Genomic DNA, 25,597 nt, shown 5'->3' with positions numbered 1-25,597 from the left:
AGCTAATCAAATTCACAGTAATATAAGCGATTTTGCAGGGAGACTGGAGAATGAGGAATTATTGTTTAAAAGGCTTTAAGGAGTTTTCGTTTGGGAAAATGACGTTCTGGAGATAGGCAGTAGTGATGGCTGCACAAAGGAATAAACTTAAAGCCACTAAACTAAGCACTTAAAAACTGTTCTTGGGGTAACTTTGTGTTGGGAAGACTTTGTTACGTTGTGAAGCTGTGGATTCCCGCTAGAGCCAGGCTGGCTAGCATTGACCTATCGCTGAGTGGAAGGAGTTGGGGTGAAAGTGAGTCCCAAAACCTAAAGAGTTTCCTTTTTTTCTGTGAATCCTTCTAGATGAAATTTAAAAGGCTGGATGGTGGTGGCACCCACCTTTAATCAATGAAATTAATTCAGTGCAGTTGGCCCCAGGAACTTCTAGCTAGACTAGCAGAGGGGCCTCAGAGATGATCTTCACCTCCCAAGAGCTGCTAAAGATGCAAGTTCTCAGACCTCTGTGCAGCCAGCATTCAGTGTCCAACAAGGATCGCTGCTGATTCTGTTGAGACTGTCGACCAGATGAACCGTAGCTCTGGAGAATGAATGTGAAGAGGAGGGAGCTCTACCCATGACTCCAGTGAGTCCCAGAGTCCAACACTGGATCAGCTGAAGGGCTGGTGAGTATGTAACGGGCAAGCAGCAGCCTGGGGCCAGTGCGAGAGAAATTCCGTGGCCTGCTTGTAGGTGGACACCTTCAAATACAAGCATAAAGAGGCTGGATTTTAAATTTCATCAATTAAAAGTAGGCGCCACCACCACCCGGCCTTTTAAATTTCATCTAGAAGGATTCACAGAAAAGGGAAACTCTAGGTTTTGGGACTCACTTTCACCCCAACTCTTTCCATTTTTTTATCAAATGTGTTGACTGGCAATTTCACACGTGCACACAGTGTCTACAAACTATACCCCCAACTCTCTCCCAGCTCCCTGGTGCAACTCTTTCTTAGTTCATGTCTGTACGTTTTATTTTGGGACCCACCGAGTAGTTTGACCGGGGCCATCTGTGTGACCACAGAGCCACCCATTAGAGTCCGGTGGGCTCAGCAGTGTGTCTGCTACTAAAGACAGTGACTGCCCCTTTCCCAGAATCTATCAGTAACCAATAGTTCAGTGCAAAGGGTGGTGACTCATGAGCCTCTCCCCAACTTGGGACAGTGTTAACAGGGCCAGTCTTGTGCAGGTGAGTTCAGGTAACCATGATGGTCAGTTCATGGTTGGAACTGTTGTGTCAAATCTAGATGGCGTTTTGAAGCCCCGCACCCCTTCCTCCGGCTCCTACATGCTTCCTGCCCCTCTTGCTCAGTGTCCCCTGACCTTACAGGGTAATGATATAAATGCCACTGATTTTATTCAGTACCACCGCTCTTCTCTCTTCTCCCAAACAAGTCACACACCGTGTCTTCCACAAAGCACCTTTTGGGTTATTTCCTTGGGATCATTACCAAATATAAAGTTACCTGCTTTATAAATTCCTGTTTACCATCATTTGCAAACACTTTGTAAGTGTGGCCCACACTAAACAGGACCATCTCCTTCAGTCCTCTCGGCCCCTGTGACCCAGCTCTTGACTCTCCCTCCTCTCGTCCCCAATTCCTTGGTCTTCTTTGCCGAGTCTACTTCCTACAATCACATATTTCCTGTTAATTTCCCACCGTGCCCCGTCCTGGGACACTCTTCGCTTGGCCGATCTCGCTCATTGGCCCATCTCAGGTACCATTTATATGTTGAAAGCTGCCTCCATGTTCTGCATCTCAGAACAGCAAACTGGTTTATTCCTTCCATGTCACCAGCATATTTGGGGGGTTTAATTCTTAATAACATTAGCTGTGGGCAGGGGAGGCTAAAAGACACAATAAAGAAGCAATCAATCAAATCTGGAATACGGAACATTATATAATCTGATGGTCAGCAAATAGCAGAGGATGAAGAACGGACGATGCAAAATTTATGTGACACTGCACAATGCAGTATATGGTAAAACTCTTATTGACCCAAACTGGCAATAAAAAGGTACATTTGAAGCTAATGGGAAAGTTAAACATGGACAGGGTATCAGATATGGAAGAATTATTCTTGCTTTTCATAGCTGTAGTCACATCTACCTCATGGTTACATAAATAAGGAAGACTACATCTTAGGAGTGCATAGTGGAATATGAACAAAATAAAACTGATAAAACATTACCTTTGCAGCTGGGTGTTCAGCAGTTTTCCTCTGACATTTGTGTGTATTTAAAAAATTTTAATCATTTTTAAGGCAGGTCAACTAAAAGAGAAAAAAGAGACAAAAGGAGAAGACGGGGGGGGGGGAAGGCTGCGGTCAGGATGTAAATTAATTTAAAAAAAAAGGATGATAAAAACAGGGAAATGAATTTCTTTCCCAATCCACAATGTGTGTGAATGAGAGAGAATCCTGCCCTCCCGGGGATTCTTGTTTATAGAACCAAAGGGCTATCTGGTGAAAGTCCTTGACTCCAGCAATCAATCCTGGCAACAAACTTGGGTTTATCTCATGCACACGTCCTTTGTGTTTTTGAAACACACATGAAGCACTCAGATGGCTTCTCGGGGACAGGAAACAGTGAGGCTTGTTTTTTTCTGTTAAAAGCATTGCCCTGCCCTGAGAGTCCCACGGCCATCCATCACGGCCATCAAACCAGGGCGTAGGAAGCTAGTGGTCAACTGCCTGAGTCCTCATGTGAGAGAGTAACTGCATGCTGAGATCCACACAATCCCTTGTTTACCTGTAACTCCTGCGGGACCACGTGTTTACGATCACAATCTAGTAATTAGCATTGCCCTGGCCCGTAGTAAGCACTAATCTAGAAATGTGCTCTTAGAAGACAGAAGCCACAATAATTGGGAAAAGTAAAGTTAGCCAGAAGCTTCTGGCTTTGGGGCTTTAGAAGTTGGATTGAGAAAGAAAATGTGTCTATCTCAGATCTGTTTAAAATAGAGGAGGAGGAGGAGGAGGAGGAGGAGAAAGAGGAGGAGGAGCAGAAGGAGAAAGGAGGAGGAAGAGGAGGAGGAGGAGGAGAAAGAAGAAGAAGAAGAAGAAGAAGAAGAAGAAGAAGAAGAAGAAGAAGAAGAAGAAGAAGAAGAAGAAGAAGAAGAAGAAGAATTTATTTTACATCCCAATCAAAACCTCTCCCTCCCCCTCCCTCCTCTTCTCCTACTCTCTCCTCCCTCCACCCCTCTGCCCCTCCCCAACCCACCCTTCCTCTATATTCATTCAGAAAGGGACATCCTCTCGTGGGCATCAGCAAGTCACAGCATATCAAACTGCCACAAGACCATATTCAGGCTGGGCAAGGCAGCCCAGCATGAGGAATAGGTTAACCAAGAGCAGCCAAAGCACCAGGGACAGCCCTTGATCCCATTGCCAGGAGTCCCACAAATAGACCAAGCTACACAACTGTCCAATGAATGCAGAGGGCCTAGGTCAGTCCCACGCAGGTCCCTGGCTGTTGGTTCAGACTCTATGAGTTCCCATGAGCCTGGCTAGCCTTTTCTATGGGTTCTCCTGTGATGTCTCTGACCCCTTGGTTCCTACAATCTCTCCTCCCTCTCCTCAGCAGGACTCCCCAAGGTCAGCCCAATGTTTGGCCATGGGTCTCTGAATCTGCCTCTATCTGTCACTGGATGAGGGCTCTCTAGTGATTTCTGACCTACCCCTTCGATCTTCCCCTCTGCATTGTCTTGTATTGGAATTGTTGTTTCTCGGTGTCCACAGTTTAAAATACCAGGAACCTTCAAACCCTCACACCTACACTTGCTACTGCAACCAGGCCTGGTGGCATGTCATGTGAGAGTCCTCAGAGGTTCCCTCTTTGGTCAAAAGTACAACTCCAGCCGGGTGGTGGTGGTGCATGCCTTTAATCCCAGCACTTGGAAGGCAGAGGAAGAGAAAAGGGAAACTCTTGGCAATTTTGAACTTTCCAGGATTTTGTTAATTTAATGGTAGCTCTGAATTTTAAGTCCCTGCCCCTATTTTAGTGTGAGAATTGGTGAAATCAATAATCCCTACCACCTCTGTTACGTGGGAAAGAAATGCATCATAATGACACCAGGCTCTACCGCTGGGGTTGACGATGCCCGCGTGAAGGTCTTTACTTAGGAGACCTCGAGACGGGGAGACCAGAATAAGACAAACCTAGGAGCTTCTTTGAGAGAATACCAGCCCCTCTCAGGCTCCTCACGACCTTGTATGTGCTCCTGTCAGCTCCTGGACCGTCAGATAGAGACATGTCCTCAATAACCAGTTCCGACTAAGTGGCTTATCCCGTTCCCACTGAGGGAGCCTGAACAATACCGTGACTGCAGCATCAGGAAGCCAGTTCCTAGAAGTCACCAAACAAGATTTTGACATGAGGGGATGTCGCTCAGTAAGAGTTCCCTTCTGGATAAGATAGCAAAGACTCCATTACAGGGAATTCTTCAGAGAAAAAAACAAAAAACAATAGAAGGATGAGGGGTGGTGAGGTGGGGTTTTTCCCGCCTCTGAAGACATCTATCAGGACAATAGCACTGTTGGCAGTGGAAAGCAGGCTCTATCTGGGGTCAAGGCCAGAGCCGTTGGCTCCTTGTCCCACTCACCCTCCTTGCTGCACCGTAAGGTCCCAGCCAGCACTGATACAGATTTGCTTCCTAAGAGCCCAGAGGGATTTTTCCCCTAAATACTCGAAGAAAGAACAAAGGAAAAATAGTGTTAAGAGGATTTCCACTCTGTTCCTGGCAGCTGGATGAGAAAGATGCCCCTGTTCATGCTGCTCACCTGCCTCTTCAGCACCGTCACCCCAGGGTGGCCCAGAGGTGAGTCTTGGGTCAAGAATGTGATACAATGCACTTTTTGTTGTTACTGTTTGCTATTGTATGCCAAATGTTAGGACTATATAATGGGGCCTTAAATACTGACCCCCACATTTTTGTAAAAAGTTATTCGGCCTACAAGGATCTGTGCCTGGAGAATTTTTGCTGCATGCTCCTTTATCCTCCTGCCTGAGTGTCCAGAGCTCCATGGATCTCTGTTGTCGCTCAACCTTCCTAGAGCTAAATTGTTCTTGGAGCGTGCGTGGAAAGGAATCCTAATCCTTTCTCGTGCAAGCACTCTCGAGTTCCCACTTGAAGAATGGAAATGATTATTTTCTTTTAGAGATGAGGGTAGGGCCTTTTCCTTAACGAATGAAAGGGGCCGAACGTTCTGTCCTGTAAAGGGCACAGATCTGGATAACATGTTTGCTAAGTTTGGCCTTTAAAAATATGAATGGCTTTTTGCACAGACCAAAGAACTCTTACGCTGTTCCTCTCAGGCTTGGCAGAAAACTGGCCAACGAGGATCCTTCTGGGCACTTCTGCTTGGTATGTGACTGGAATAAATTTGTTTCTCTGCAGTGACTTGGGCCAAGCTCTGGCACCTTTGAGTATATACATTAAAAATAAGTTTGAGCCCCGAGGAGAGATGAGGGCTACATGTAACGCAGTGTTCCGGATGGCATCCTGGGACAGGCGACGATGTAGACAAAGCCTAAGACACTGTGAGCGACTATAGGCTTCAGTTAATAATATGCCAGCCAGTTCACTGACTGGAGCACAAGAAAGGAGAGGAGGTAGGAAGAGGCAAGGGGTGGGGAGCTTCCAGACGCAGCAAAGATACAGGGGCCGCAATGACTACAATCTGGGTAGTGAAGGGAGGCTCGCAGGTATGCCAGTCTCCAGGATGACAAGATGGGGATACAGATGTCTGCTCACACCCTGTGGTTGGTCCTTGTACAGGAGCCAAGATGCTCCTGAGTGTCCTGAGACGCTGAGACCTCTAGGGGGGAGCAGGATTTTGAGAGGAACACAGAGGGCTCTTCTCTTTCATGCCCTGGTGTTAGGGATGGTATAGTTAATGAGGTTCAGTTTGTGTAACACCACGTTCTTGGCTCCACGTTGAGACTGAAATCAGGGTTTGACACAGAATGAATGTTTTAAAAGAGGGTGGAAGCATTTAGTGTTAGACAATATCTAGTGGCTGTTTGTGTGACATTCCCTGTGGTTGCACAGCATAGGCCAGGGCCGTTTCTCTTCTTCCTGCCGTCGTTCCTTTGCAACAGGAAGGCATGGGCTGTGCAGCAGCAGAAGAAACGGCATTTAGCTGTAAGGAAAACTTTACAGATCATGGAAGAGTCATTATGGGAGTTGCTGTCGATGCCATTAGAGGTTGAGCGACTAACCATTTCTTGTAAAATTTGAGCCAGGGAGGAGTGGAATGTCCCTATGAGCTTATAATCACCTGTGGAATTGCGCTGGAAGTCTCGCTTGGCCAGAGTGCCACAGCCAGCGGGGCAGAGGAGGAAATTTTTCCCTTGGAGAGGTGAAGGAATTTGAGGAGGAAATTTTTCCCTTGGAGAGGTGAGGGGATTTGAGGACATATCTTTCGCTTCAGGGAACACTGAATTGCCAGCTAGCACTCAGCCGGGACAGTTTAAGGGCGTTTTAAAGACTTTGGGAGGAGCTGCAGAACTTGAAGAAAAGGTTGCTTGTGCCACCAGCAACTCAGCAAATGTCATTTCCAGAAAGTTCAGTGTCCTAATCACTTCTTCCCCAGACTGTCATGTTATTTCCCCTGTCCGCCTGCCAGGTTGCTGTGTATTTCAAAGCTCCGGCTGTGTGCCTCGGACCTTTTCCCTTTCCATGGAACGAGCTTCCATACTCTTTATTCCGTCAGACTTCACACTGATGCAAGATTCTGACTGTCATTTTTGTAAAAATAATTCAAGGCTTTCTTCCTTTCTTTTCTTTCTTAATTTCCCAAAATGGAATGCTAACTGCATCGTAACACAGTCTCTCGCATGACTGGATAGCTGGATTGAAATATGCTTTTCATAAACATCCGTCCTTATCTTCAAATCAAAATACCTAATTCCTCTTATACATGATTCTGTTGGTATATTGGTTTATTTTCTCATTCATTTGTGTATCCATTCTGGTGTTAGTGGGAATGCTGGCCTTCATACACACCCAGCTCAGCTGTAACACTACTAGGCATGACACAGACTCTTAATCCCACCACTAAGGAGGTGGAGACAGGAGGATTCTTGGGGCTCACTAGTCAGACAGTCTAGCCTAACCAATGAGCTCCAGGCCAGAGAGAGACCCGTCTAAAGAAAACAAAGGAAATGAATCCCAAGGAATGATGCCTGAGATTGACATCTGGCTACACATACACACACACACACACACACACACTTTTTGTTTGAAAAAGACTGAGGTAGATGTAGCTGTTAGCCCTGTGAGCTGAAACACCACCAGGTCTCTCTGAGTCCCCTTTCCTTCCCAGCCCTAGATCCCTGCTCGGCTTACATCAGCCTGAACGAGCCCTGGAGGAACACCGACCACCAGTTCGATGAGTCTCAAAGCCAGCCTCTCTGCGACAACCATATGGATGGGGAATGGTATCGCTTCACAGGTATGGCAGGAGATGCCATGCCCACTTTTTGCATACCAGAAAACCACTGTGGCACCCATGCACCTGTCTGGCTCAACGGCAGCCACCCCGTAGAAAGTGACGGCATCGTGCAACGCCAGGCCTGTGCCAGCTTCAAAGGGAATTGCTGCCTTTGGAACACCACAGTAGAGGTCAAGGCCTGCCCCGGAGGCTACTATGTTTATCGGCTGGCCAAGCCCACTGTCTGCTTCCACGTCTACTGTGGCCGTAAGTACCTTCCTCGCCCTCTTCCTTTCCCAGCAAGGCCACCAATGGCGTTAAAGAGAAAGGCACCATATGAATCCCAGTTATTGGGACCCAGATTTATTTTAAGTCTATTCGTTCAAACATTACAGAATTAGAAGTGATGGATTTCCAACCTTCTGAGTACGGAAGAGCCCTCTGGAGATACCTGTTGATGCGTGATCAATAGGTGAACAGATAAATGCCCAGACATCCGCATGGTGCTCACTGTCATTGCTTTTCAGAAATGATATACAATGAGAAGAGGTGGTGTGATATCAATAATACTTTTTTTAAAAATAGTTATTTATTTACTTATTATGTATACAATATTCTGTCTGCGTGTATGCCTACAGGCCAGAAAAGGGCACCAGACCTTTGGAAGAGCAGGCAATGCTCTTAACCTCTGAGCCATCTCTCCAGCCCCCGACATCAATAATACTTTTAAGTGAATTTCTATATCATTAATCACATCAAAATCTGGAGATTTTTTAAAAATAAAGATTTATTTATTATTTATACAGTGTTCTGCCTGTATGTCTGCCTTCAGGCCAGAAGAGAGCACTAGATCTCATTACAAACGGTTATGAGCCACCCTGTGGTTGCTGGAAATTGAACTCAGGACCTCTGGAAGAACAGCCAGTGCTCTTAACCCTGATCCATCTCTCCAGTCCCCCAAAACTGGAGACTTTGTAAACATCCTTAAGGGCAGAGCTCAAACCAAGGGTCTCTCAGAAGCTGGTGTCCCCAATTCCTGTGCACATTTTGGAGAGTCCACAATGGAGCATGACCTCACCCTTAGTCCCTAGCTCTTCCACACTGATGATTTTAATTTGCTGAAGTCCTCTGGCCACCAGTGGGTCACTCTCACTCTAGCTGGGGGTCAGTTATCTGAACGGATCAAAGCTGCCCTCGAACAGCCAATCTCTCTCCAGGGGACAATGCAGCCCTGAACCATGAATAACGTCAGGACAGTGTTCTGAGACTACTGCAAAGAGAGAGTCCCCTGAGACTCGCCACTCACAGCAGATAATCGTTGTCCTTCTGTAGATTTCTATGACATCTGTGATGAGGTCTGCCATGGTAGCTGCGAGGATGCCACCGAGTGCGCATGCTCCCCGGGAACCTCGCTGGGCCCAGATGGACAGACATGCCTTGGTAAGAACTACTCACAAGGTGGAAAGGGGCCCTCAGGAGTGGAGGGACAAATTAGGGCCCTGCGGCCATCCCTCTTAGTCTCGGAGCATTCGCAATTGAGCTTGTCACAGTCGGTCTTAAAGCGCCTTACAAGCGCATGGTGTGGAGAGGGAGGTCGGAAACGCACTGTTATCTCTCGCGGCCGCTGGTCCCTTGTGATTATGGAGCCATTGAAAAGCGGCCAGCGTGCCTGAGGATTTGAATATTAATTTTACTAATTTTAATATAAAAACTGATTTTTGATTTGGTCATTGGTAAACGAAAAATGCCTGGGATAACTCAAATGACTAAATTCTGTCTGTTTTTACTAACTGTAAATACAGACTAAATGTTTCTGCTAAAAGTTGGCATCCATTAAGGTGTGATACATTCCTATAACCCTAGCGCTGAGGAGACTGAGGCAGGAAAATGGTGAGTTCAAGACCACCCTGAGCTACATAGACAAGACTCTGTCTCAAAAAAGAAAAGAAAAAAAAAAAAGAAAAATGAAAAATTGGGCATTCAAATTGAGATGTGTTATAAAGTCATTTCAAAGTAGATTTCAAAAATTTTCTTATGCATATTTCCTTTGGGTAGATTCAAAAATGCAAATATTTCTTTGTGTAGCCTTGGCTGACTTAGAACTCACTCTGTAGACCAGGCTGGCCTTGAACTCGGAGATTCACCTGCTTCTTCCTCCCAAGTGTTGGGCTTAAAGGCGTTCATCACCACTGCCACTGCCCGTCAATGCAAATATATTTTTACTTATTGACTTTTTCTTTTTGCCTCCAAGGTGGCATTCCATCACACTTATCTCTTCTTGACACTATTATTGCTTAGACATTTTTGCTAGGGAAAGCCCCAAGTTCCTACCTAAGCGCTGTGGGCTCCAGCAAGAGACTGCAGGCAGGCTTCTGTGCTATGTAAGCAGGTCAGCTTTAGCTTCAATTCAGTTTTCTGGTAAATGAAACAATTTTAAACTTTTTGTTACATTTATTTATTGTGTATGTGGTAGGTCAAGGACAACTTGCCAGAGATGGTTCTCTCTTTCCACCAAGCTGGTCCCAGCATCAAACTTAGGTGGTCAGGCTGGGCAGCAAGCGCTTTTACCCACTGAGCCAACTCAACAATTTTAATTATTTCTTTAATTAGCTTTTTCAGGCAGAGGGTGGGAGTAAGAAGATAACAAGGCAGATGCACATGTACCCAGACATAGCTATAGTTAAAATTTGTTTCCTTTGCTTTTTTAAATGAAAATAGAATTTTAATGTTCCAACCAGCTAGACCCCACCATCCTCTGGGGTTGGCTGCTGCTCGGACCTCAGCCTGCTTTCTTCCCACTCCATCTCTGTGTTTTAGTATTGTTGTGTGGATGGACCACACGGCACCATACAGAATTATTCTATCTGTAAAGTTAACATACAAGTGACACCTCACTCCACGCGTGATGCTTTCTCTAGGGTGTAAACATGCGTGTGGAGGTGCTAGCGGTCACGATTCCTACCCTGGCTAGAGATAACAGATAACAGCCCCGTGTAACATTAGCCGGCATAAGTAGAAGTTAATTTCTTCCTCCTATTAGAAAATAAAAAGAAGAAGCAGTCCCAAGGGTAATAGCCCAGGCTTGTCTTAGGGGCCTGGAGGAAGTGCTGGCATCGGTGGGGTCATATCCGCTGTCAGGAAGCTGCTGGCCTCCTGCCCTCCCTGGTGCCCTGCACCAGTGGAGAAGTCAGGGTCCAGTTAGGATCTAGGCAGGCATGGTGGCACACAGCTGGAATCCCAGCATTTGGAGTGTGGAAAGGGAAGATCAGGAGTTCAAGGCCAGCCTCTTCTGCATAGTGCCTTCTAGGCCATCCTGGGCTACATGAGACTCTCATTTTACCGACTGTAGCTTTTATTTCTGCAAGCTCTAAATCTTGGCTTCTTTTTAGTTGTGATTTATTTAGTTCCTTTTCTTCCTTTCTTTCTTTTTATAATTTATTTAACTTCATTTTATGTGCATTGGTGTGAAGGTGTCAGATCCCCATGGGACTGAATTTACAGACAGTTGTGAGTTGCCATGTGGGAATTGAACCTGGTCCTCTGGAAGAATAGTCAGTGCTCTCAACCTCTGAGTCATCTCTCCGGCCCATAGTTCCTTTCTTTTTTTCATTTTTTTTCTAGTTTAAAAAGATGCTTGTACAGACTTCGGGGTTGTTCTTGTATTACCAGTTCAAAGCCTCCAGTTATCTTGCCTGACTACTTTCACTGTGAGCTGTCTGCGGTGTTTTATGCTAGACCCTTGTTTAGCATTAGGGGACTTCTGTGGCTCTCTGCCCCTCCCACCTGCTCCAAGGATGCTCTACTCCAGGGCAGTTTTCCAGGCCCGATAGCACATTAGTTTCTGAGATCAAGATCAACATCCCAAGTGAGTGGGAAGTGTGAATCCATGCTGTAACCATGGCAGCACCCTGGCCCAGGGGTTCCACTGCATGCGGATCTCTCTCCCTTTGGGCCTCGCAGGGAGCCCCCTAATTGCTACCTGCCGCAGAATTTTACCCTCAATTTTATTAAAATATGTATTAGTCCCTCTTGTTACTATAATGTAATAGCTGACACTCAGTAGGTTATGAAGAAAAAGAAGCGTCGTTCACAATTCAGGGAGGCTCAGGGGTCCGTTGGCAGCACTGGCTCAGCTCCGGGGGAAGGTCTGGTGGGAGATGGCATTTCAGGAGCACAAGCAAAGACAGAACAGGGACCCCACAAGAACCACATCAGTCACCTCCAACGGCCACTACCTCATAACATCACCCTGGGGGCTAAACTTCCAACACGTGAACTTTCGGGTTTGCTTAGACCATGCCCAAAGCCTCAGAGGGAGGCACCTACTCTGGGGCTCTGGATATAAATGGAACTCCACCCACCTCGTCTCCTCTCCTGGGTCCAAAACAATGTTCTGATTCACTGTGAGCATTTAGCTCCAGCCCTTGGCTCACATCCTGAATCCAGGTTCCTTCCTAGGAGCCGAGACACACTTCATTCTCAGCTTCCTCTGCTCTGCAGGAGACAGGCATTTCGTGTCCATTTTATGTGTGTGTGTGTGTGTTATTTTCAGCAAGAATCTATGCATAGCTCATCAGATGTTTTATAGACTAAAAATCATTTCTTAAATATAATGTGAGAATATTTTTTTAAAAAAAAATTGGGGTTTTACTATGTAGCCCTGGTTGTCCTGGAACTCGCTCTGTAGACCAGGCTGGCCACCAACTCACAGAGATCCACCTGCCTCTGCCTCCCAAGTGCTCGGATTAAAGGTGTGTGCCACCAAGCCCAGCTGAGAATATTTTAATTTTTAAAGTTGATTTTTGAGAGTGGTTTGCCATGCAGTACCAGAAGAGTGTCTCACATAACGTTTTGCTAGTTATTTCCTTCTGCACTGTAAGCTCCTTCTTTTCATTAAAAAAAAAAAATATATATATATATATATATATATATATAATCTTGCATTTAACAATTTTTTATGAACTCATTGGAGAAAGAGGGTTTCCATAAAAACAAATAAGTATACCCAGCTCACAAAAGGAACCTCACCCCCCCATAGTCTTACCTTATTACATTTCTGTATTTATTGTACATGCATGCCGTGTGCCATGCCATGCGTGTAAAGGTCACAGGACAACTTCTAGATGTCCGCTCGTACCTTTTACCATGTGGGCCCCAACCAAACAGGCTGGCAGGGTGAGCAGAAAGCGCCTGTACCTGCTGAGCCATCTTGCCAGCCCCGTAGTTTCTACCCTGAAAGATGGGAACTCAACAAGTGTTCGGATACCTTCCGCTTGGCAGAGAACGAGCAGAAGGCAGGTGAACGAACAGCTTGGCTGGGGAGACCAGGCCTGTGCATGTGTCTGTGCTGATCCACAGTAGGAGATTCAGCAGCATCTGAGAAGGGGCGGGGATTCAGTTCAGGGGCTGGGGACAGGGTGAGGTTGCTCAGCGGTGTCAGCGTCAGCAGTATGGTTTCCCTTCTACAGATGACAATGAATGTGAGCAGAATAATGGCGGCTGCAGCGAGATCTGTGTAAACCTTAAAAACTCACACCGCTGCGCATGCGGGGTCGGCCGCGTGCTGAGGAGCGACGGGAAAACGTGTGAAGGTAAGACCGGATAAGGTGGGGAAGCAAACTGAGCTTCCAAAGCGAGCCGCTGGCTTGCTCTTTGGCGTTTGGGAAGGTGCCCTGTTGTTAGAGGCAAATAATAGTTTGTCAACATGAGGTGACTAACGGGGTTCTGGGCACCGAGGGCGCTTTAGCTGTGGACAGAACTCAGTATTGATTTTGTCTTCAAGATTGAAGGGGAAGGGTTTCCAAGAAGTAGAACGCTGTGGGAAGCTAAGGTAGAGTAATGCCCATTTTTCTCAAACTTCAGTGTGCCCACAAATCCCACAGGATCTTGTTGAGGTGCAGATTTGGACTGAGTGGTCTGGGGTCAAGCTGAGGTGACTATGTTTCTAGATAATGGGTAGGTGCCCGAGGTTGTTGGCAAGAAGTTCAGAGCAGCAGACAGCAGGTCTTTGATCCATTCGGACTTGAGTTTTATGCATGATGATAGATATGGATCTATTTTCATTCTTCTACATGTTGATGTCAAGTTATGCCAGCACTGATGGTTGAATATGCTTTATTTTTTCCATTTTATATTTTTTGCTTCTTTGTCAAAAATTAGGTGTTCGTAGGCATGTGGATTAATATCTGGGTCTTCAATTCAGTTCCATTGGTCCTCCTGCCTGTTTTTATGCCAATATCAGTCTGTTTTCAGTACTGTAGTTCTGTAGTAGAGTTTAAAGTCAGGGATTGTGATGCCTCCAGAAACTCCTTTATTGTACAGGATTTTTTTGGCTATCCTGGGTTTTTTGCTTTTCCATATGAAGTTGAGTACTGTTCTTTCATGGTCTGTGAAGAATTTTGCTGGAATTTTAATGGGCATTGAAATTTTGGTAAGATTGCCATTTTTACTGTGTTACCTACCCAAGAGTGCGGGAGAGCTTTCCATTTTCTGGTGTCTTCTTCAATTTTTTTCTTCAAAGATTTAAAATTGGCCGGGCGGTGGTGGTGCACGCCTTTAATCTCAGCACTCGGGAGGCAGAGGCAGGCGGATCTCTGGGAGTTCGAGGCCAGCCTGGTTTACAAGAGCTAGTTCGTGGACAGGCACCAAAGCTACAGAGAAACCCTGTCTTGAAAAACAAAAAAACAAAAAACAAAACAAACAAACAAACAAACAAAAAGATTTAAAGTTCTCGTCATACAGGTTTTCCACTTGTTTAGTTAGAGTTACTCCGAGATATTTTATGCTATTTGTAGGTATTGTGAAGGGTGATGTTTCTCCAATTTCTTCTTCAGCCCATTTATCATCTGTGTATAGGAGGGCTACAGAATTTTTTTTTGCATTAATCTTTTTGTCTTAGAAATTTGAGAAACTGCCATTACATTTAGTCATTCCCCTAACATTCTCTGCTGAGGGCGCCATGGAGAGGTAGATGGCGTGCATAGTTGTTATTATTTATAGAGGACATATGATTTGTCCTTCAGGGGAATTGAGCTTGCGTGTTAATAGAGCTGTAATCTGTATATTAAAATTCATTGTATTCTCATCACATTCAAAATAATAAAATACCATCCCAAAGAGAAAACGTATGAGTACTGTCCAACAAAGTTTGCATTATTAATACAGAACACATTAACTGGAACATTAAATTGCTGTCTTTGTGACAAGGCTAAATTATTATAAATTTTATTGAATAAGGATAATGTGTGGGATCTTCCCTAAATCTTAATAATTTTGTGTAATAATTTTTGCATATTTGAATAGTAATATAATAGTTCATGAAGAACATTTGTAATTATTCATGAGCATTTTATTGAGACTATCATGGTTAATACAGATATAACCTTAAAACCTAATAACCATAACTGAAAAATATTTAGCAAATGATAAAAATTTTATGTGTCTATATGAGCAATACTTTAGGAATACTGTTTCTATTTATAACATTTAACTTTTATTGAAAGGCTGAATGTATTTGTTTCTTTAGTGTGGCTATTAAATGATTATAGCTTCTTAAAAATTAATTGTACTTTTAAATTTTTAAGTAAATTTTAATAGTTTGTGATATAAATAGGAAAACACAGAAGAGTAAAAGGGGCGTTTGTAAATGATCCCCTTTTAGCAATCTCTGTTGCTAGGGTATTTCCGCTCTGAACATCTTGTTCCACCATCCCAAGGTTGAAACCCTTTAAAGCAGTTTGGATTCTTTGGTCTGCTTTTCCTTTTGAATTTTTACAACTGAAGATGCCTAGTGTGATAAGTTAGGGTTAGCCCTTCATCTTACAAATATTGAAATCACAGCTCGGAGAAATAAAACGACTTTGGAAAGGTCATTTTTGCAGGTGGGGGTACCAGGGTGCTGGTGGGGGACCAGGGTGCTGGTGTGGTACCAGGGTGCTGGTGGGGGTGCCAGGGTGCTGGCTAAGTGTGGTGAGCCACCTGGGTTATCCCCAGGACTGAAGAGAAGCCTTCTTTTAGAAAGAAAAACGCATCCCAGTGTTGGGGATTTTTGTTTGCGTGTTTGTTTGAGACAGGCCCTCACTAGGCACCCTCAGCCGGCCTGGAGCTTGATCTCAAGACACCCCTGCCTCCGCCCCCAAAGTGCTGGGACTAAAGGCGTGCACCACCACCACTCCTACTGATTTTAACACTCCCTAGCATAGTTTATATTTTCTCCCAACTTGTTATCCATAATCTCAACTAGCCTAAAAATCTACAAAATGCCTATATCCTCTAAAAATATATAGATTTTCTAGAGCTTGTGAGATGTCTTAGCAGGTAAGGCTGATTGACACCAGACCTGACGGCCTGATTTGATCTCTAGAACCCACATGGTAGCGGAAGGGAACCAACTCCCACAACCCCTGACCTCACACACTGTGGCTTTGCTAGACACACACATACACATGCACACACGCTGCATAAATGTTTTAAGTATTACAGCTGGGTTTCTAAACAGTTAACAAAGATTCATTTGTTGTGACTTTATTACATTTCCTGAGCACACTGATTTGTGTGTATCAAGTTAACTTACTGCTGGCTCCACTAACATTTTTTTTTTTTTTGAGATTTCTCTGTGTAGCCCTGGCTGTCCTGGAACTCACCTGTAGACCAGATTGGCCTCAAACTCACTGAGATCCACCTACCTCTGCCTCCCGAGTGCTGGCATTAAAGGCATGTGCCACCACCACCTGGCCTTTTTTAAACTTTTTCTTCACTAACCTGTTTTTACTATCATCCTTCAGAATCAGCTTCCATCTCTCCCTGAGCAGTTTAGGTGATCCAAAACATCTCCTTCCGTCATCTTAACTTAGAACAGGGCTCAGCAAAACTTTTCCATAATGTCCTGATGGTAAATATTTTACGTTTCGTGGACCATCCAGAATCAATCAAAACTGCCCAGTTCTGCCCTTGTAGTTTAAAACAAGCAAGCAAGCAAACAAACAAAAAAGTCCAGCCATACACAGTTGTCAACTAATAGTCATGTGTATGTGTGCTAATAAACCTTTATTTATAACACTGTGTAACAGGTAGGAATTTGACAGTCCTCAACCTAAAAGATAATGTTCAGTTCCCATAAAAGTCGTGATGATGAAGATTATTGTCATTGACATGCTAGGGCAGGGGTGGAACCTGGAACCTTCGGGATGGTAGGCAGACACCCTGTGAGTGAGCTGTGTCTCCAGCCCCAAGTCTACCCAAGACCTTTCATATCCAGAGAGAGCTCTTACTCCTAGGGAGTCTAGGAGAGGGGCCAGCGATCCAATCAGTCTGCCGCAACTCTGACCCACCCAGCTGGTCCAGATGAAGTTACTCAATCTCTTTTCATCCACCAATAAGCCTATCAAATTATAACTTATATAAAGAAATTAAATGTTACAATTGTTAAGAAATGGTTGTTGGGCCGGGCGGTGGTGGCACACGCCTTTAATCCCAGCACTAGGGAGGCAGAGGCAGGCGGATCTCTGTGAGTTCGAGGCCAGCCTGGTCTAGAAGAGCTAGTTCCAGGACAGGAACCAAAAAAAAGCTACAGAGAAATCCTGTCTCGAAAATTTAAAAAAAAAAAAAAAAAGAAAAAAAGAAATGGTTGTTGGGTCTTAGCCATAAATGTCCATGACCTCACTGTACGCATGAGAGAAACAACAGAAAGACGTGGAAAACTTCGAAAGACACTCTGTGAAATGCTAAGCATCGCTGTGGACGGACTCTTGGCAGTCACGGCCTTTAATAAATGTTTGCGGGTTGCTTCATGTTTCGCTGACCGCATTAGACCTCAGGGGTTCCGCCACAGAATAATCTCTGGCGATTGACGCTAGGATTCCTGCAGAAGAGGGTCACATGGGGATTCATTTTTGTCGGTTCCCTCTGCAGACATCGAAGGATGCCACAATAACAATGGCGGCTGCAGTCATTCTTGCCTGGGCTCCGCGAAGGGCTATCAGTGCGCATGTCCCAGGGGCTTGGTGCTGTCTGAAGATAACCACACCTGCCAAGGTAGGGCGATGTTTGACTCCCTTCAGGTTTACACACCCTTCTCCCCTTACCTTTGCCCTCCCTCCCCCAAGACTGTCAGAGTCTTATCTTTCGGGTGCCATGAGTTCCCTGAGTCACCATTCGGGGAACCGTGCAACAGAGAACACCCTGGTGGGGTGTGTGTGTGTGTGTGTGTGATGATGATGATGGCTCACGTCTGTAATCTCAGCCCTTGGGAGGTGGAGGCCAGGGGAGCCCCGCCTGAGAGCAAAGTCAACCTGAGCCACACAGTGAGACCTTGTCTCAAAAACAGACAGGAGTGGAAGAAGGTCTCTTTTTTTAAAGTCAAGAAAAGCTAACTTTCCCTTGCTGGTTGCCTCTGAGTTATTCTCTGACTTCTATAATCAACAGTACGGCTACCACTCAACTTGGAAGTATCAGCAGTGTCCTTATTCCACAGTTTCATGGGCCCAAACTAGCTAGAATGGGGAGGAATGATGGATCGTCCCCCATCAACAGTGTTCGGAGAACTGTTTTCTAGTTCTTGGTGTCTGGGGTAATAATTACAGCACCCAGCAGCCACCGACCAGGCGCCCATTTCTGATTTCTTGGCGCATCTCACTGTTGAGATGTATGCGCACAGGCGGGACTCTGGAAGTATCTAGAATCCTTCTGGGTGTTTACAGGGTCAGAGGAAATAGACGTGGGACCACCACAGAAAAGCAGGCTCTTTTTAATATTAAGGTGAAGTGTAATTTTATAGTCAGAGTTTACAGTTTGCTGAGGAGCTCACGGACAATTTGGAAGGCTTCCAGAGTGCAGGAACACTGTTTATTACCCGGTTAATGGGGCAGTAACTAATGGTCAAAACACAGCAGTGCTGTTGTGCCGTTTAAACCCATGTCAGCTGTGTCTTCCCTGTGTTGCCAGTCAACCGTGCTGGCGCCAAAGTTCATCCTCGGGGTGTCTCACTCCATGGAATCATGCCAGCCACACCTCGGGCTGGCGTTTGTCAAACTGAAGCTTGACCACACTGTTTCCTGTTAAAAGGAATATGTGTTTTGAGAGCACCATTAGCTATAATCTTGGGAGCTAGGGATCTTCCTTGTGTTCATCACCTTGCTTCAAGCCCTTTCCTGGAGGAAAGAACAAAAGGGCAGGTTGTGTGGAGGAGAAAGCGTTTCCCTGGGACTTTTGTAGCCTTTTCCCCAAGCCGGGTTTCATGTTCTAACGGAGTTGCCTTTCTCACAGTCCCCGTGTTGTGCAAGTCCAGCGCCATCGAAGTGAGTGTCCCTAGGGAGCTGGTTGGTGGCCTGGAGCTCTTCCTGACCAACAACTCCTGCCGAGGAGTGTCCAATGGCACCCACGTCAACATTGTCTTCTCCCTCAAAACCTGCGGCACCGTGGTTGACGTAGGTTCCCTGGCGGATACGTAGGGAATGGCCGAAGTTTCCCACGTGGGAAGGTGGTTCACAGAGGGTAGAAGGACAGTGTGGCTTGTGTTGATGAGATAGATTCACACAAAAGAACTGAGCTCGAAACACCCTCTGCCCTGCGCCAGGGTCCTGGAACACAGGGAATGGAATGAAGAATTCAGCCGTCCCTGTTTTCACACAGCCCTGAGCAACCTGTATGCAAGGTGTTTTCCTGCATCATCCCCAGCAATACCAAGAGGCAGGATGCACCCTCTGTTAGTTATTTGGAGACTGAGGATGATAGGGACCAGGGGGCTGGTAGTTCATTTGTGACTAGTGAGTGAGTTCAGGCATTGATCCAGGCTGAGGTTAAAAGGTCATTTTTGTTTCTTTTTGTTTTTGTTTTTCCTGAAACATGCTCACACCCCCATGCTGGAAACTCAGACAGGGATCTGGAATAAGATTGCTGCCTGTCAGAAAGCACACAGCAGTACTGAGATAACAATACGTAAAATGTAAATAAGGTCTAGGCTGTCCTCTAGGAGTCCATGAAAAGGACGCCTCGCTTAGATGTGGGTAGAAGTGTGTGTAGCTCACACAAGCAAAGAAGCCAGGAGTCTTTTGGATGGGGTTAAGGAGCAGAATCTTAAGGGATTCTCCAGGTCCATGCTAAGGTAAATTCCTCGCGGGCTGCCCTGCAAGGAATCCTCACCAGAAAAAGGCACTGGGAAGGACACGGGATAGAGATTGCTTCCAAAGGCAGGGCTGGAGAGACAGCAGGTTTGAGTCCACAAAGACGGATTGAGCTGGGAACTGTGGTCCCACAGTGTTCAAGATGGTTGCTGTACAGAGGACTGGATACAGGTCCATGCAGAAGCCTTAGTGATCATTTGTTTATGAGTCCCGAGAAGTGAGTCAGAGGGCGAATCACTGTGGGTGACATTCCTGGTAGCTACAGAGGAGCAGGGCTTCCCCATTTAGGCAAGTGGTATGGATTGTTTCTATGGAGAGCCTGATGAAATAGCCTTGTAACTGCCTGGTACCACTCCCTGGTGGTAGAGTAGAATTGCAGAGGGGGGCGTGGTAAACAGCTGAAACCCCTCAGCACCTATGCAGGTGCCGATTTGGGATGGATCCAGGATTCCTTAGAAGCAGTGGCATCCCAAATCTGGTATTCCTGCCGAGAGCATGCTGTGCTGTCCTCTTCTGGATGCCAGAGCTTGGGATTTACTGATTTTCTCCCTAGATCAGGTTTCATGCCTAATGCACCAGAGGGAAGCCTGTAAGTAAGCCTTCTGGCTCACTCTGCCTGTCTTACTAACCGACAAAGAGAAAACCGGCTTAGGCAGATTTACTTGAGGCCAGTTCAGGCCAACCTGGGCAAGATAAACAGCCCCCATTTTCAAAACACGCTCACTCAAACCCAAAGTCCCTCTGGTGCAGGAAATGAAATCCGTGATGTTCGACACACCAGGTGTTTGGAGGATGTTAAGGTAAGAAGAGAGATAACTAGAAATAAATCTCACAGTCTCACTTCACCCCGGACTGGCGCAGGTGGTGAATGACAAGATCGTGGCCAGCAACCTTGTGACGGGTCTGCCCAAGCAGACCCCTGGGAGCAGCGGGGACATCATCATTCGGACCAGCGAACTGTTGATCCCTGTGATCTGCGAGTTCCCACGGCTGTACACTATCTCTGAAGGCTACGTGCCCAACCTGCGCAATGCCCCTCTGGAAATCAGGAGTCGAAACCACGGCATCTTCCCCTTCACGCTGGAGATCTTCAAGGACCACGAGTTCGAGGAGCCTTACCGGGAGACTCTGCCCACGCTCAAGCTTCGCGACTCGCTCTACTTCGGCATTGAGCCCCTCGTGCACGTGAGCGGCCTGGAGAGCCTGGTGGAGAGCTGCTTCGCCACGCCCACTGCCAAGATGGACGAGATACTCAAGTACTACCTGATCCAGGACGGGTGAGCACTGCTGGCCACAGCCTCTGTGTGTGTGTGTGTGTGTGTGTGTGTGTGTGTGAAATATTATATATTATATTTTCAATTATATTTTAATAACAAATAATGATATTTGCTAATAATATTTATTATTAATAATAAATGATAAAATAATTTAATTGTTATTATTTTACAATTTGGGGTACGATTGAATTTAATCAAAAGCAGTGAATAATTTTACACTTGAAATGCCCATGGAATGCCTAGGAAGTTCAGCAGGCCGCTAGCAGTGTGTGTCAGTCTCAAGATCAGAACTACAGGCAAAGGACAGAGAATTACCCCGAGTGACTAGGATCCACTAACTTGCCCAGAGGGGCCGGAAGTCAGGAAGGAGGAGGGCTGTGGGAAAACACCGAAACAGCTAGTTTCCAGAACTTTGATAGTGGGGGCTGGGAAAATGGCTCAGTGTGTGAAGTGCCTGCCATAGGAGTGAGGCTGTGAGTTCAGATCTCCAGAACCCAGGAGCCTACTGCCCCGGGGTTAAACAGTCTGCCTAATCTATGAGCTCCAGGTTAGAGCTCCAGGGAAAGACCTTGCTTCAAAAATTAAGGTGAAAGCTGGGCATTGGTGGTACACACCTTTAACTCTAGGCAGAGACAGGCGGGATCTCTGTGAGTTTGAGTTAGGCCAGCCTGGTCTACACAGTGAGTTTCAGGACAGGCTCCAAAGCTACACAGAAAAACCCAGTTCGAAAAAACAAAAAGCAAAACAAAACAAATCAAAGGTGGCGAATGACTCAGGAAGACGCCCGACATTGACCTCTCTCCTCCACACATGCACACATCTGTACCCACACAGACACATGCATACACACATATGAACATGAACATACATCTCACACATACACAGATACACAAAAATAAAAATAAGAAATGAAGTTGGTAGTGTTGCCAAGGGAAGAAATTCTGGGTTGATTCTAGGGAATAAATATTGATATTTCTGTGGCATCACGGAAAGGTCCCGGACTGGGATCTGTAGGTGTGTGTGACATCAATGAAAACCTATCTGCTCCCCTACTTTATATCAAGATTTTGTTCTTCCTCGGCCTAAATGGAAGCCGGGACACATCTTAGGTGATCAGGAACTGCAGCCTTCTAGATAGGGGAAGGGTATAGTGTGTGTCACAACATTCCTCAGCTTCTTCTCTTCCCTGGTTGGCCCAGTTCCCTTGGAAGTTTCTAACTTGCTTCAGCTTCTTGTTTTGCTCTTACACATGCGGCTAACAGTGCCTTAAGGTACTGACTCCTTGGTGCATTGAGGTCAGTTTAGAAGCCCATTTTTTTTTTTTTTTACATTTTCTGGGAATGAGTCACCTCATATCTCAATGCTGGGGAAATCTGCTTATGTATTTGTTATTTGGACCCTGGGTGAAGGACTTTTCCTTCTGTTTAAATAGTTCAAAGAAGCTGTGCCGTTTCTTCCTTGATCCTCAGCACATACAGAAGAGAAAAATACATATCTGTGTGTGCGCGCCCTCGTGTACATGTGTGCACACATGCACCAAGACGCAAACTGAGTTAAAATGGGCCAAACATACAAAGACAGTCCTTGGCTTCTTAGGAGAAAATGTGCCTTGATATCTAAAGTCCCAGCCTTAGCGTGTCAGATCCTGTGTCCTTCCCCAGTTTACCCTGACAGCAACCTCAGAGCAATGTGTCAAACTGACCTACGATGAAGGCCACAGACTCTGTGAAATGGCAGCTTGCTGTTATATTTGGGAAAAGAGAAATTAAACCATTTGAGGCCAGTTGTCACGTGACAAGTTTAAATGTCTGTGCAGCGATGGCTCATTGCCCTTTGTACCCGCTCCAGGAGTGTGCAACCGATTATAGGAAATCGGTGTTAAGTTAAAAATAAGCCTTCTCAAACCAGTAACTACCACAATATGTGACCAACGGAAAGACGACCTTACTAGCCAAAGGTCTCTCTGAAGCATACTTTGTGCTTCTAATACCTACCGCTCTTAATCAAGCAGGAAGTGCTGTACTCTCTGCGGCTCCATGAATGAAGGATGGGAGGACTTGATACTTAGCACAGCTTCATGAGCTCTGGAGATGCCTTTGCCAGGAAGGATACCATTTCCCCTTTATTCTCCTCCCCAGGCTGGCATGCAGCTCAGCATGCTGCACCCACTTTACCTCTCCTGGCCCAAATGCCCTAGCTGGGATTGCTTTCTGCCTCCGTGGGGGTGATCAGATCTGACGCGCTCTCTCTCCCACCTCCAGCTGTGTTTCCGATGACTTGGTGAAACAGTACTCATCCCGGGACCACCTAGCAAAGCACTTTCAGGTCCCCGTCTTCAAGTTTGTGGGCAAAGATCACAAGGTAAGCAAGCAAAATACCGTTGTCTCCCAGCCCCATGCCTGAGCCTTCCTTCGCGTTGTCCCGATGCATTGACATTCTGAGAGTCTTCGGTCAGCTTCCTCATGACCTCTGGGAGAATATAGTTAAACTATCAAGAAACTCGGCATCCATATATGTCACAGTTGCCTGCCCCACCCAACTCCCACATAAAATGACTGTGCACAGAGAGTATTATAGGACCGTAATTTGAAATCTTTGTGGGCAGATAAGGAGAAAAGCCAGTGTTATCATCAGTTCAACCAAAGATTTAGACAGGAATCTCACAGAACTGCAGCAATGGATTGGGAAGAAGCTAGAACTCACAACGCTAATCGTAGGACACAGCTTCGCAATATGGCGTTCTCCACACGGAATGTATGGGAAATGACAAATTATCAAGCTTTCAAAGCCATAGGAAGCAAAGAGCAACAGTATAACTTGAGGTTTTTTAAAGTAAGTTACCTGCTAGTATGTCATAATCATTAACTCAGCATACGATTTTATCTAAATACATTTTTGGCAGTTTCACAAGGACAAAACAGTGTGCTGGATATGTTTATAGAACATGGTCATAAGAGGGGGGGAAGAGGCCCCCAAATGAACATAACGACTCTTTCAATTTAGTGCAACAATAGGCAGTTTTTTACATTGCGAACACAAGAAAAACAAACGTGAAGAAAGTGTCCTAGCAGCCTGTGTTTATGAGGGTCAGGATGGCAAGAGGCTGGCCCAAGAGGCTGGGTGACAAACTTGAGCTTTTGCTGATGTCACCAGTGTCGAAAAACTACCCAAAGGAAGCTCAGCAGAGTGGCACTCTCTTCCACGTTGCCACCAAGTGTCCTTTCAAGCCATCTTGTTATTCCAGAACTCCACTTCAATAGCTGAACCTGCCTTAGGCAGATCCTTCTAGAAAGGACCTACTGCTTCACAACAGAAGTACTTGGCCCCAGTGTTACTCCAGCCCAGGACTGACACCCTAATGCCAGGACATGCTGTTTCCCTAAAGTCTCTTCAGCATGCCAAAGTTATGGGTCTAGGTTTTGAGGGCACCCATGTGACTGCCTTCCAACTCAGCCAATATTTCTAAGTGTGTGGACTGGACAACTCCCTTATCCGACGTCTCGCCTTCCTGTCCATAAACACAAGCGTGTCACTGCCACCTCAAGCTGTTGCTGTTGTGGCTGAGATGGCACTTGGGGGCCTGTGGGGTGGCTCTCAGCCGTTGCCCACAGTGACAGTTGGTACCACAGCTTAACCATGATTCTCTTCTCTTCAGGAGGTATTTCTTCACTGCCGCGTCCTTGTTTGTGGGATTCTGGATGAACGCTCCCGCTGTGCCCAGGGGTGCCACCGCCGAGTGCGTCGTGAGGTGGGGGAAGACGAGAACTCTGCTGGGCTTCGGAGCCAGACACTGACTGGAGGTCCCATCACCATCGACTGGGAGGACTAGCCCCACTCCAGCCATCCTCCTCTCTGGACCATCTTCCAATGTCCTCTAGAACATCAGAGACCCTCCCAGACCACCCGGCTTCCTTAAATCATATACTGTGAGTTTAGACAACCCTTTCCCCCACACGAAAGGATTGACTAGCTGGTTTTGTCCCTGGGTTGGTACAAATCACAGACAGCACTGCTGACGTGTGTGGTTAAATCAGTTTCTGGATTTGAAGAACCATGTTGTCCTCATGGAAGGACACCTCTCTCGTTTCCTCCATTTCTTTCTTACAATGAAATACCTCATTTATGGTTTAATAGGACCACTAAAATGAGGTGCTGGGAATAACATTCCAATTTACAAACCTAAAGAAACTAATTACTAAAACTGTAACCCATGAGCCCTTAAACATATAATAATTATGTCTTAAAATTCTAACCCCAATACGGAATATTATAGGAGATTTGAAAGCTATCAATAAAATAATGTATAAGAGAAAATATAATAGGTTGGATGTTGCATAGGAATTTTTCAGTGTTTTCATATTGCCTTGGGTGAAATGTTTTCACCTAAAGATAAATTCAGAAGGTGCTTGTGAACATTGGCTGCTCTTGCAGAGGATCTGAGTTTGATTCCCAGCACCCACATGGTGGCTCACAACTGTCTGTAACCCCAGTTCCAAGGGATTTGATGGCCTCTTCTGACCTCCGCAGGCACCAGACATGCATGTGTTGCATAGACACACATGCAAGCCAAGCACTCATACATATGAGATAAAATAATTTTAAAAATTATCAGCATGCACATAAGTGGTTCCATGGCTGAACCGAACTATAAGCAAAACTAAATTTTGGTCCCGTGTGCCCTGAGCATTGGTATTCTGTTTCTTCGGCTAAGTAAGACAATAGGAA

General features: G+C 45.8%; 1 protein-coding gene across 1 annotated transcript; it reads left to right on the top strand.

Moving 5' to 3' along the window:
* Positions 1-4,738: 4,738 nt before the first annotated feature.
* Positions 4,739-25,453, top strand: Oit3 (oncoprotein induced transcript 3). The gene is made up of 9 exons (XM_057751672.1): positions 4,739-4,859; positions 7,369-7,743; positions 8,809-8,916; positions 12,945-13,067; positions 17,386-17,508; positions 18,739-18,899; positions 20,457-20,872; positions 23,134-23,233; positions 24,528-25,453. The coding sequence occupies exons 1-9, from the start codon at positions 4,790-4,792 to the stop codon at positions 24,699-24,701; spliced, it is 1,650 nt and encodes a 549-aa protein (XP_057607655.1). The 5' UTR covers positions 4,739-4,789; the 3' UTR covers positions 24,702-25,453.
* Positions 25,454-25,597: the final 144 nt, after the last annotated feature.

This window comes from Chionomys nivalis, chromosome 19 (genome assembly GCF_950005125.1).
Source record: "Chionomys nivalis chromosome 19, mChiNiv1.1, whole genome shotgun sequence".
NCBI classification, from domain to species: domain Eukaryota; kingdom Metazoa; phylum Chordata; class Mammalia; order Rodentia; family Cricetidae; genus Chionomys; species Chionomys nivalis.
The sequence above is the reverse complement of the archived record's forward strand: the minus strand, read 5'-3'. Positions and strand labels throughout refer to the sequence as shown.